The sequence below is a fragment of the Calliphora vicina genome, chromosome 2 (genome assembly GCF_958450345.1).
Source record: "Calliphora vicina chromosome 2, idCalVici1.1, whole genome shotgun sequence".
Taxonomy (NCBI): Eukaryota; Metazoa; Arthropoda; class Insecta; order Diptera; family Calliphoridae; genus Calliphora; species Calliphora vicina.
In genome coordinates, this window is record NC_088781.1 from 45,529,345 (window position 1) to 45,543,397 (window position 14,053).

At 33.9% G+C, this 14,053-nt stretch overlaps 1 protein-coding gene across 2 annotated transcripts in view; it reads right to left on the reverse strand.

Moving 5' to 3' along the window:
• Positions 1-4,302: 4,302 nt before the first annotated feature.
• Positions 4,303-14,053, reverse strand: part of LOC135951854 (uncharacterized) — an 88,729-nt gene continuing 78,978 nt past the window's right edge. Inside the window, exons 2-7 of one of the 2 annotated variants that reach the window (XM_065501588.1) lie at positions 12,026-12,238; positions 11,579-11,692; positions 7,941-8,024; positions 7,599-7,700; positions 6,058-6,939; positions 4,303-5,646 (exon numbers count right to left, since the gene is read on the reverse strand). In XM_065501588.1, the coding sequence (XP_065357660.1) occupies positions 4,703-5,646; positions 6,058-6,939; positions 7,599-7,700; positions 7,941-8,024; positions 11,579-11,692; positions 12,026-12,238 (2,339 nt within the window). In that variant the 3' untranslated portion in view covers positions 4,303-4,702. The remainder of the gene's footprint in view (positions 5,647-6,057; positions 6,940-7,598; positions 7,701-7,940; positions 8,025-11,578; positions 11,693-12,025; positions 12,239-14,053) is intronic. The other variant, XM_065501589.1, reaches the window with a different exon arrangement.

The window sequence follows — 14,053 nt, forward strand, 5'->3', positions numbered from 1 at the left end:
GTAATATGGAACCCAAGAAGCCTATGAAGCCTATGAAGCCAATTATTCTGATTGGTGAAAGAACAAATAATATGTCGTGCAAGAGAGGCGAGAATCGAAGTCATAGAGGTCATAGTTCTTACTTCGCACTAATATCGTAGTTAAAATCCGTATTTAGCCGACTGAGAGCTGAAGCATTTATCTCGTCGGTTTGTACTCATTAGGTAGTCATATTCAATAAATTGTAGTTAGCCGACGAGAGCTGAAGAATTTATCTCCTCGGATTTCATCCATAACTATATTTACCAATAATTAGTCGTTAGCCGACAGAGAGCTGAAACATTTATCTCGTCGGATTGTACTCATTAGCTAGTATTAGCCAATAAGTTGTAGTTAGCCGATTCATCTCCTCGGATTGCATACATTACCCATAACTAGTCGTTAGACGACAGAGAGCCGAAGTATTTATCTCGCCGAATTATACTCAGTAGCTAGTCCTAACTTATAGAGCCAACGAATTCATCGTTAGATTGCATTGTTGTATTACTTTATAACAGAGATGCGCAAAAATAATTACTCTCACCAATACACATACTCTCACCAACAATTCAATTCTTTATTTTATTCAGTGCACCTACATACACACAAATACAAAAACTGAAAAAATAAATAAAAAGTCATACACCAGTACTCATGCATATTCCTAGTTGTCTCGTTGAGTGGACAACGACTACTAAAATGTAAGAGCATAAGAATACGTGTGATTTGATTTTCCACAATTGTGGTATGGGCTGCGCATGTCTGCTTTATAATAAGTCGTTAGCCCACCTAGAGCCGAAGCGTTTATCTCGTCGAATCCTCTATTAGAATCTTCGCCCATTAACAAACATATTCCAAAGATACAAGACAGCTCTGTGGTAAAGAAGATTTCGAAGGAAGCTGACCTTTGAAGAACCTGGACAGGCTATGCATTTCAATTACCATAGGTAAGTTGGAGGTATCTAAGACCAATATGTCCGACAAATAATCCATTAAGTAGTCGCATAAGCTTTTGTGATTTACGTTTGAACAGAGTAATGAACCGATCGGACTGTCTTAACCCAGATAACGGTGCAGGTAGAATCAAGAGGCCAAGTTTATAACAAAAAAGCTCCTAGTCAGTGCCCGTTTCCGTCTCTGTAACATCAGAGTAGACTGTGATCGCGTCAACCTGTAGAATAATGTTCGCAGCTCCATCATCTCTAGTCGGTAATAAGATCTTAAAGGTTTTATCAAAGTTCGGTTTAGGTGCATTTGACTCTCTAAAATCCAAAAATTACGCCAAGGTATTTAGCTTCCCATCCAACCGTCTTCTGGTAAAAATTACCAATTCAGTATACGCGGATTGATCAAGTAGATTCGAATCTACTTGATTTTTCTAAACTCGACTTTTACCAATATGTGGAAGTTCTCAATTGTTTTATATCATGGTGCTTTTGTCATTGTTCTTATGAATTTTGGATTAGGCCCTCTGTATAAGGGCACTGCTACACGTTTAATATATATTGACCGCGATCCACTATCGCGATATTTATTGAACGTGTAGCATGCAGTATTGATGAATCGCGATCCAAATCGCTGAATAACCTAATTTTGCTTGATCCATTACAATGGATCGCGATCCAAATAACACAATATATATTGAACGTGTAGCAGTACCCTAAGATTAATACTGGTAATACTTGCCGTTCTCCCTAATTGGTCCAAGACTTATACATGTAGATATTGAAAGTATCTGAAGATCTCGAATGTAATGTAGCTGTGATCACAGATGTGAATCAGATCTCTGAATTTTGTACAGTTGTAGCTACAAAATATATCCCATACTTATTTTTCAAACAAAAAACATACGGCTTGAATTTATGTTTCCTGGAGAATGCTATCGAAATATACTTTTATACAACTGTAATTCAATTGCTTGACTATAAAAATGATTATTGGGTACAAATAAGCAATTTTTAATACTCACCATCAATATGTGACAATAAAATATTTTTCTGATATAGGGGTTATTAGGGTTAATTATGAACCGATCCTCACAAAAGTTGATAAAGAGATTTAGGTTCATATATAACTTGTTTAGTCCAATTTCATCACGATATTAATTATTATAAGACAATTATGAATGTTCAAGTAATTTTCTGAGGGGGAACTTGTATGGGGACTAGGGACAAATGATGGCCGATTTTCGCCATACTTTACATTATAATTTCAGAGTACTTGGAACTAATTTCTGAAAATTTTGATCAGGATGGCCGCATAATCAATCTATTTTGACTGCTCAAACAGTATTCCGGGAAGGACATTTGTGTGGGGGCAAGGTGAAATCATGCACCGATATTGCCCATTTTCATTTCAGCCAACTAGCTCCTTTCGTTTGGGCACTATAGTGTTTTCAACGGATGGACGGTCATAGCTAGATCGTCTTAGAGTCTTGTGAGGACCCAGAATATACCCCCATCTTACGTATTAAATAGTTGGTCACATTAAACGTAATGTTAAAATGAAGATGCTGCTGCTGATTTTTATTTGACTGTTGATTTTGTATTTTAGTTTCGACTACCTTCAATTGATTTCGTTTTTCAGTTTTTTTTTTTCAATTTAATTTTTGCTTCTCCATATAATGATCGCATTCTGTGTGTGTTTTAATTTTTCCTCTTACGACAACCAAAAAAAAAAAACAACCTTTGTTGGGTAATAGCAATTGTGACCAAGTTTTGGTTTTTTTTCTGGTTTAAGCCAAATGAAAGGCTTATTATCACATGATTAATTATGATGAAGATGATGGAGCCAAAGGTGGCTGGTTAGTAATTTAGATTAACTGGGTTCAGTTTTTGTTTTACTTTGTTTTGGTTTCCTCTTTTTGTTAATTGAGCTTCCAAATTACAGTAGCAAGATATGTATATGTGATTGACTTAGTTGGTGTTATGAGATGATCTTGTCAGTCAGTGGTTCTTAAAGGTTTGAAGAAGGGTCAGATATGTTTCAAAGAAAAAAATGGTTCTACATAAAGCGATTAAGGAAACTTGAAGGGATTTATAATTTTAGTTGTAGTGACACAAGATTGAGACAAAATTATTATTATTTAAGAATTTTGTTTTGGTCCTTCCAACCAGGGTTTTAAAAGCTTTCCAATTTCTAGATTAATTAAAAAACTTTGTTTTTGTTTTGTTTTTTTTTATTTATATTTTATTTACTAAAATCAATTAATTAACTTACAAATTCATTTCATTAGATTTTCATAATAATTACTACATAATTATAATTTTAGGCAAAAATCAATATAAACTTAATTAATGCACATTTAAATGATTTTTTAAAAAATAACTTAAAAGCAAATTAAATTTATGATAATTTTATTTAAAAACTAAAATGAACTTTGCGCTGTATAATTAAAATGAAATGATTGATCGGGAAGGGAATAAGGAAACGAGGATAAGGTTGGGTGAGGTTTAAAAGGAATTATTTTTTTTGTTTTTAATTAAATAAGTGCTGATTCAATGTTAAAAATTAATGAAATTATGATATAATAATTAAATCAATGATTTAATTTTAAACTAAAAAAGAAGAAAAAAAATACCTAAAAGAAATGACTTTTTTGTTTTGTTTAAATTATATTATTTTATAAAATATTATTTAATAATATGTAATTAAATAGTATGTATGAATTTAAATTAATGTTTATAAAAGTATGGGGTTTAAAATAATGTTAATTAAAATTATAATAATAAAGAAACTTTTATTCAATTCAGTCTAATGATTAAATGACAAATAAAATAAAAGCTTTTATGCCGAAGACAAACAAAAAAAAATATAAAGAAATGGAAAAATCGAAATGATGAAATAATAATAAACAAATTTGAATAATGATCATGATAATCTTTGTAATAATTTCCTAAATCGTAAATAGTAAAGAAAGAAAAAATGGTTAAATAAAAGAAATGTTTAGTTTGAGACTAAATGAAAAGAAATCTAAAATAAATTTTTGGAAGTTTTTGTTTTTTTTTTGCATTAATTAAAGAGAAATAATAGAAAAGCTTTAAAGTCAAGTTACAATTGAAGCGTCAGATGTTTTTCAACTAAGAAATTAATTGAGAAAGCTTTTAATCTCCTTTGCAACCTGTCTTCGTGGCTAAAACTTGTGGCACTCTGGACACAATTTTAAAATTTAAGAATTATTTTATTCTCTTAAACACAATGTCGTTCAAAGCTTTAAAGCTTTTTTCTATAAATATATGAATTTATTGCATATTGAGAGCCCAGCTTTATTAGTTTGTGTTCGTTTTTACTCTTTAGTGCTTAAAATATTGCAACAATGACTTGTTTTTTTTTTGTTTAAATAAATTTCTCTTAATTTAATAATTAGCTTTTGCTCTCGTTAAAGTTTAAACTTAAACTAAAAAATTAAAGTTGCTAAATGTAACAATGTTAGCTTTTAAGCTTTAATTTAAATATTAAAACCTTTTGAAAATACAGTCTCTAAATAAAATTTAATAACTCATTTTCTTTAGTTCGTATAATAAATTTAATAAATCTTGTCTGTATTTACATTTGCTTTAAAAAAATAAAATGGTTGAATGAAATTAAAAAAAAAAATACTCATTAACGGCTCTCTTGTTTCTATCTCTCTCTTGCTTACTGTTGTAGTTTATTTTCGGTTTTTAGTTGAGCTTTTTTCTTTTTCTTAATGCAAATCATCATGCAATTGTTTATCTTGTGCTGGCTGTATCTTAACCGATAATATATTATTTTTGGCTGCCTTATCGGCAGCATCATCAGCTGTTTCATCTAGTTTCAAACTTTCTACATCCAGTTTAGGATCTTCCTGGGGACCATTGCCCGAAGCATCTTGCATTCCATCTATATCTATATCGGCTGATTTTTTATTTGGTCTTGCCGTAGTGGGTTCTCTTTCTTTCTGTTGTTTGGCGAATTTTATTTCACCTGATCCCGAACCCATTTCAAATTCCATTTGTTGTCTAGCTTCGGCAGATTCTAAAGATGTATCATCTAGTTTCATGGCATGTTGAGGCATGTCTTTAGCCATTTTAAAATCACTTGTATTGGTTATTCTGGTCTCCTCTGAAGAGTCCTCAGCAGAGTACATTAATTGTATTACCTCGGCCGATTTCATCTTATCATAATTTTCCGTGGACTGTTGTTGCATCATTAACTCTCCACCACTACCCTCTGTGGTAGCTGAAGGCATTATATTAACTAATTCATCTAGCAACATGCCACTTCCACTACCGCTACCACTTCCATACGTATGATCATCTAAATGTTTGGTGCTTTTAAAAGCTTCATAGGTGGCGGCTATGCTGTGAATACCTCCTATACTCCTGGGCTCATCGCCTACATCATCCGAATCATTGATTTGGAAATTATTGTCTCTCAAACTAAAATCATCTTCGGGTAGAGAAGGATAAGCTGGATTACTTTCTGGAGGTATGGCAGAGTCTTCATCATCTAAATGTTGATGTTGTGCTGACTCGGTAGATGGCTTGTGGTAGTAGTCCTGTTTCGAGGGCCCCTCTGTGGTGGGAGCATCTTTGTTGTTTGTGTCCAAATTGTTGTTAGTGTCTAGAGGATTTAAGGAACTGGCTGAGAGGTCATCAAAGGGTGAACCTGAAAGGATATGGACAATATTTTCTATATGAAAATAATTCTATATTTTTGCTAATTCGAATATTGTAGTATTGAAATGTTTCGAAAATTGTTTTTTATTCGAACATTTTGGTAAAGATTATTTTCAATGTAGGAACATTTTTGAATATTTTCAAAAATATTTTATATTCGAAAAATGTTCCATATTCGAAATTTTCGCAAATATTATATTTCTGAAAATTTAAAATAAAAAATTCTAAAAATTCGAAAATATTCAATATCCGAAAAATTTTCTATATTGTACATATTTCGAATACGTTTTATTTCAATCTGATTTGAACATTAAAATCATCGAATTTGTATGCCTAATACATTGATGTTCCAGAATGTTTTCTTTTGTATGAAAAAAATTCATGCACCCCTCTTACTTACCCTCTGTTGTTGAAACTCCCTTCAGCGCCAAATAATTTTCCGAGGTTGAAGTTAATCTGGGGCCATCAGTGGTCAATATAATATGATAAATATTATCACTACCCGCTGTATCAGGATCTAATTCTGCCGATGACTGCTGCAAACCCGTATTAAAAGCCGCCTGTTGACCTTGAGCTGATTGAGTGTAGATCAGCTCTGAATTTGGATATTCACCACTACCGAAACCATCAAAAATTGCTCCAGCACCACTAGCTACACCCTCAGTGGTAATAAAATACTCTCGCTTAATGTTCACCTTACTGGGATCTTCGGGCAAACCTTGAGTACTAAATACCGATAAGGCGGGCACAGGGTCTTCCACTTCTAAACTTGAATCTGAGGTCGAAAATGTAGAACTTAAAGCCGATGCCGTGGAGGGATATGCCACAGAAGCACTTAGTTTTAAAGTGTCGCCACTATTAATTTGGCCTTTGGCCGTAACTACACCGTTCTTGTGTTGGTGGTTGTCTGTACTAATGTATTCAAAGCTTTCGCCCGTTTGTTGGTTGTGGTCTAGGTTTATAGCATCTGTGTGATGGGGTGTTGGTGTTGTTGAGACGGCATATATTGTGGTTGATAATGTTGGTGGTGGCACTGTTGTGGTGGATGTTGTGCTTGTTGTACTTGGGGTGGTGGTTGTTGTTGTCGTTGTGGATGTTGTCGATGGCTTGAGCATTTGATGTATGGGTATGGCTTTATTGTCGTCTGTTATACGAATTTCTATAGGTTTTGTGATCTCTTTTATGGTTATTTTTGGATTATTTTCCGCTTGATGTATTTCCGGCTTTGAGGTGGTTGAGGTCATGGCTAGAGTTTTATTGGCCGTTGATTCAGAGGTGGCGACTGCAAGGGGAAATATAAGTATCAGTAAGGATTTAAGTAAATAAACTTAAATAACTTTAATTTTAAATGAGGAGTGGCAGAACAAAAGGTACTTTTTTGAATTTTTTTTACAAATTGATTTTTTGGTACAAAATTTTATAATATCTGAAATCTCCTTAATTTCCCAAAATTTTTAAATTTTCAAAAAAAGTACATTTTGTTCTGCGGTTTCTCAAGTATTCTTTAGTATTTGTCTTACTGTTGCTATTTACTTTTACAAAATTAGGCTCTTAATAAAAAGGTGAATTAGGTTATTCATTATTACTCTGTTTAAAGAATACAAATCTTTAACATACAGTGCAATTTGAAATATGCAGCAAATTTATAATATTTTCATTAAATAAACTTGTAATTTAAATTACAAAACACAAGTTCAAACTATAATTTAATAAATTTTTAATTCAAACTTGCTATAATTTGAAAACTGCAGCATATTTTTCCTGCTTTGCATTAAAAACACAACATATTTTGTTTTGTCTTAAAAATATGCACATATTTGTCAATTCTAAACACTCATTGCACCTAAACTCAATTGCACATACAGCAAGACAAATATTATTTGAGAAAAAAAGTAAAATAAAAATAAAACGAATAAGTAATTTTTGTTATGCAAAACTTACCTGGACAATTATCATATTCTGGACAACAAACACCTGGTATATATTTGGGCGTACAATCATCACGATGGAAACAAGTAACAGAACTGCATAAAATTTCTCCTCCTACACATAAGAAAATTAAATGAAAAAAACACAAATTTTATTTAACAAAAACTGCATTTAATAACCACAGGCCATGTGTTGTAAGATAGACTACTACAGCCAGATAGACATTTCCACCACCATCACCGGCAACAACTACAACAATATCAAGTACTATGAGTACTTTTACTATACATAGTAAAACAAATACAAAAAAACCATATTGTTGTTGCCAGTGTAAGTGAAACTTTCACACTTTACCTTGACAGTAGCAAACAGTGCATGGTGTCTCCGGATCTACTAACTTATCACCATTTAAATAAGTTTTACCATCCTTTTGGCAATCTGTAGGCAGAACAAGGGGGAAGAAAAAAATATAGAATTTACTAAGAATATTTTAAAATGTTTAAACAAATATTTGCATTGCTAAAACAAAAGTTATGGACTATATTATATAATGGTAACATAGAACATGTTTCAGTTGCTATATTAATTTCCTCTACCCCTAAAATGTATGTATCAACCTCTAACTAGGTATCTTCCTGCAACGATAAACATCATTCATCATTGGCTGCAGTTTGTGTTTTTTTAAAAACGTTTTAGAGGCCAACGACAGAGGTTTTAACGTGACCAATTAAGTGATAGAAAATAGGGAAACTACTTCATGAAACTATGGTTTAAAATTTTGAATTTTTGCAGAACAAATTTAAAATTTTTCTTTCTGAGATCACAAATATTTTAGCTAGTTGATGTATAAGAGGGTGGTCTGAGTATAAGACGGTAGTCTGAGTAGAAGACGGTAGTCTGAGTATAAGACGGTAGTCTGAGTATAAGACGGTAGTCTGAGTATAAGACGGTAGTATGAGTATAAGACGGTAGTCTGAGTATAAGACGGTAGTCTGAGTATAAGACGGTAGTCTGAGTATAAGACGGAAGTCTGAGTATAAGACGGTAGTCTGAGTATAAGACGGTAGTCTGAGTAGAAGACGGTAGCCTGAGTATAAGACGGTAGTCTGAATATAAGACGGTAGTCTAAGTATAATACGGTAGTCTGAGTATAAGCCGGTAGTCTGAGTATAAGATGGTAGTCTGAGTATAAGATGGTAGTCTAAGTATAAGACGGTAGTCCGAGTATAAGACGTTAGTCTGAGTATAAGATGGTAGTCTGAGTATAAGATGGTAGTCTGAGTATAAGACGGTAGTCCGAGTATAAGACGGTAGTCTGAGTATAAGCCGGTAGTCTGAGTATAAGATGGTAGTCTGAGTATAAGACGGTAGTCTGAGTATAAGACGGTAGTCTGAGTATAAGTCGGTAGTCTGAGTATAAGACGGTAGTCTGCGTATAAGGCGGTAGTCTGAGTATAAGACGGTAGTCTGACTATAAGACGGTAGTCTGAGTATGAGACAGTAGTCTGAGTATAAGACGGTAGTCTGAGTATAAGACGGTAGTCTGAGTATAAGACGGTAGTCTGAGTATAAGACGGTAGTCTGAGTATAAGACGATAGTCTGAGTATAAGACAGTAGTCTGAGTATAAGACGGTAGTCTGAGTATAAGACGGTAGTCTGAGTATAAGACGATAGTCTGAGTATAAGACGGTAGTCTGAGTATAAGACGGTAGTCTGAGTAGAAGACGGTAGTCTGAGTATAAGACGGTAGTCTGAATATAAGACGGTAGTCTGAGTATAAGACTGTAGTCTGAGTAGAAGACGGTAGTCTGAGTAGAAGACGGTAGTCTGAGTAGAAGACGGTAGTCTGAGTATAAGACGGTAGCCTGAGTATAAGACGATAGTCTGAGTATAAGACGGTAGTCTGAGTAGAAGACGGTAGTCTGAGTATAAGACGGTAGTCTGAATATAAGACGGTAGTCTGAGTATAAGACTGTAGTCTGAGTATAAGACGGTAGTCTGAGTATAAGACGGTAGTGTGAGTAGAAGACGGTATTCTGACTATAAGACGGTAGTCTGAGTATAAGACGGTAGCCTGACTATAAGACGATAGTCTGAGTATAAGACGGTAGTCTGAGTATAAGACGGTAGTCTGAGTATAAGACGGTAGTCTGAGCATAAGACGGTAGTCTGAGTATAAGACGGTAGCCTGAGTATAAGACGATAGTCTGAGTATAAGACGGTATTCTGACTATAAGACGGTAGTCTGAGTAGAAGACGGTAGTCTGAGTAGAAGACGGTAGTCTGAGTAGAAGACGGTAGTCTGAGTATAAGACGGTAGCCTGAGTATAAGACGATAGTCTGAGTATAAGACGGTAGTCTGAGTATAAGACGGTAGTCTGAGTATAAGACGGAAGTCTGAGTATAAGACGGTAGTCTGAGTATAAGACGATAGTCTGAGTATAAGACGGTAGTCTGAGTATATGACGGTAGTCTGAGTATAAGACGGTAGTCTGAGTAGAAGACGGTAGTCTGAGTATAAGACGGTAGCCTGAGTATAAGACGATAGTCTGAGTATAAGACGGTAGTCTGAGTAGAAGACGGTAGTCTGAGTATAAGACGGTAGTCTGAATATAAGACGGTAGTCTGAGTATAAGACTGTAGTCTGAGTATAAGACGGTAGTCTGAGTATAAGACGGTAGTCTGAGTAGAAGACGGTATTCTGACTATAAGACGGTAGTCTGAGTATAAGACGGTAGCCTGACTATAAGACGATAGTCTGAGTATAAGACGGTAGTCTGAGTATAAGACGGTAGTCTGAGTATAAGACGGTAGTCTGAGTATAAGACGGTAGTCTGAGTATAAGACGGTAGCCTGAGTATAAGACGATAGTCTGAGTATAAGACGGTAGTCTGAGTATAAGACGGTAGTCTGAGTATAAGACGGAAGTCTGAGTATAAGACGGTAGTCTGAGTATAAGACGGTAGCCTGAGTATAAGACGGTAGTCTGAGTATAAGACGGTAGTCTGAGTATAAGACGGTAGTCTGAGTATAAGACGGTAGTCTGAGTAGAAGACGGTAGTCTGAGTATAAGACGGTAGTCTGAATATAAGACGGTAGTCTGAGTATAAGACTGTAGTCTGAGTAGAAGACGGTAGTCTGAGTAGAAGACGGTAGTCTGAGTAGAAGACGGTAGTCTGAGTATAAGACGGTAGCCTGAGTATAAGACGATAGTCTGAGTATAAGACGGTAGTCTGAGTAGAAGACGGTAGTCTGAGTAGAAGACGGTAGTCTGAGTAGAAGACGGTAGTCTGAGTATAAGACGGTAGCCTGAGTATAAGACGATAGTCTGAGTATAAGACGGTAGTCTGAGTATAAGACGATAGTCTGAGTATAAGACGGTAGTCTGAGTATAAGACGGAAGTCTGAGTAGAAGACGGTAGTCTGAGTATAAGACGGTAGTCTGAGTATAAGACGGTAGTCTGAGTATATGACGGTAGTCTGAGTATAAGACGGTAGACTGAGTAGAAGACGGTAGTCTGAGTATAAGGCGGTAGTCTGAGTATAAGACGGTAGTCTGAGTATAAGACGGTAGTCTGAGTATAAGACGGTAGTCTGAGTATAAGACTGTAGTCTGAGTATAAGACGGTAGTCTGAGTAAAAGACGGTAGTCTAAGTATAAGACGTTAATCTGAGTATAAGATGCTAAACTGGGTATAAGCCGTTAATCTGAGTATAAGACGCTCAACTGAGTATAAGTCGCTAAACTGGGTATAAGACGCTAATCTGATTAAAAGACGCTAATCTGGGTATAAGACGCTAAACTGAGTATAAGACGCTAATCGTATAAGACGCTAATCTGAGTATAAGACGCTAATCGTATAAGACCATATATCTATTACGAAGCTTTGAAGCCCCTAGTTGGTCCCGCTCAACCCCATTTTTAACTTCGCTATGAGTACACAATTTCCATTTCTTTTCTTGCTATAAAGTAAAAGCAATAACAACTTACCACATTTATAATCAGGACAACAGTGTCCTGTTTTTTGTATGGCACGACAACCCACTTGTTTCTCACAGAATACCGTAGTTTCTGGCACATATTCACCATCCAATAGACATTGGCCTAAAACACACAAAAACAATAATAATAATGTTTTATAAGTTCCACACAGCAGACAGACAGACAAACAACATCATGATAATCAATGGCAAAAGTGAATGTAGTTTTTTTTTTTTTTTTGGTGCAAATAGTAATGAAAATGAAAACAATAGAAAGTTAAAAAATTAAAGGACCTTGTAAAAAAAAAATGAGATAACAAGCTTGCATATTTTTCTGTTCTGTTTTCATACACTTTATCTCCGTATTTTTTGTTGAAGCAACAAAAAAAGGAAACTATTATTACAATTTAGTAGCATGTGTTTAGTTTATTTTTTAGTTTGTTTTGCTTTGCAATACCTTGTGGTTGTTCCAACGAGACTTCTGTGGAAGAACTTTGCTGCAAAGAATCTTTGAGATTTTCCTTTTGTTGTTGCTGCTGCTGGTGCAAACTGGCCGACAGTGAAGCGCCCACATCTCGTATGTAACGTTGATGCCATAATTGTTGCTGCTGTACTTGTTGTGTGGGAATATCCCCATAAAGCCTCAAATAACCACTACCCATGGCAGGAACTAGAACGAACATGACAAAGAAAAAAAGAAATATTAGACTAAATGACAAAAATATGTTAGATGTTAGAATAGAAACAAAAGATTTGTGAGTAAACTTTTGCATTTTGTTTTTAAATTGCAATTGAAATTCTTTAGATGGGAATTAATATGAGATTTTGGCTTTTTATAACACACCTTTAAAGTAATTTTGCCTACACTAATCTGGTAGCAAAATGTTGGGACAATTGCATTGTTTTGGGTGCAATTAAAATGCGAAAAGAACTAAATTTTTGGCATAACTGTATCATCGTTTTATTCTTTTTGTTTCTATAATTTTCCTATACATTATAGTTTTGTTTTACACGCCTTTTTTCTAAATGAATGACCCAGCAGTTGAGTATATGAGTATAAGACAGTATCTGTTTCAGACGGTATTCGCTGTATAAGACGGCAGTCTGATAACAAAAAGCTCGTCAGATTACAATATGGTAGTTCGAGTATATAGGAGTAGTATAAGATTATAGTCTTATTATAACACTGTAGTATAAGACTTAAGTTTTAGTATAAGACTTAAGTCTTAGCATAAGACTTTAGTCTTAGTGTAAGACTTTAGTCTTAGTATAAGACTTTAGTCTTAGTGTAAGACTTTAGTCTTAGTATAAGACTTTAGTCTTAGTATAAGACTTTAGTCTTAGTATAAGACTTTAGTCTTAGTATAAGACTTTAGTCTTAGTATAAGACTTTAGTCTTAGTATAAGACTTTAGTCTTAGTATAAGACTTTAGTCTTAGTATAAGACTTTAGTCTTAGTATAAGACTTTAGTCTTAGTATAAGACTTTAGTCTTAGTATAAGACTTTAGTCTTAGTATAAGACTTTAGTCTTAGTATAAGACTTTAGTCTTAGTATAAGACTTTAGTCTTAGTATAAGACTTTAGTCTTAGTATAAGACTTTAGTCTTAGTATAAGACTTTAGTCTTAGTATAAGACTTTAGTCTTAGTATAAGACTTTAGTCTTAGTATAAGACTTTAGTCTTAGTATAAGACTTTAGTCTTAGTATAAGACTTTAGTCTTAGTATAAGACTTTAGTCTTAGTATAAGACTTTAGTCTTAGTATAAGACTTTAGTCTTAGTATAAGACTTGAGTCTTAGTATAAGACTGAAGTCTTAGTATAAGACTGAAGTCTTAGTATAAGACTGAAGTCTTAGTATAAGACTGTATTTGTCATTCCTTTTGTAATTTCTACATTTTTCATTTTCGAAGCCACAAAATATATATATTCTGGATCGTTATATACAAATACGATATAGCCATGTCCGTCTGTTGAAATCAACTTTCTTTAGTCCCAAAATAACTTACAAACATGATTAATACATCAATATATCGGTAATTCTAACTGCTCGGTTGCTATTTAAAATCGAGAAAATCGGCCTACATAAGGAAAAAACCGGGACAGCCTCGATTTTTGGGCTATTTTTTTTACCTATATCTGTATTACTAAATCATTAATATAGACAATATGGATATGTAATGATAGATATTTGAAAGTCCATTGCAACGATGTACATACTATATAAGGCTATAGGAAGTTGGACCTACAATGGGTCCAAATCGGTAAAAAATATTTTGTAACCCGAATTTTTTTTTCTACCAAAAAATGATTTTGTCATATTTTTTTTAAATAATAAATTAAAAAAATAATTTTTTTCATAAAATTTAAAAAAAAATTTGTAATTTTTTTTACCAAAAAATATTTAATATTTGTTTTTTAAAGTATAATTTGATGAAAGGTGTATAAGATTCGACACAGCCGAATATAGCTCTCTTACTTGTTTT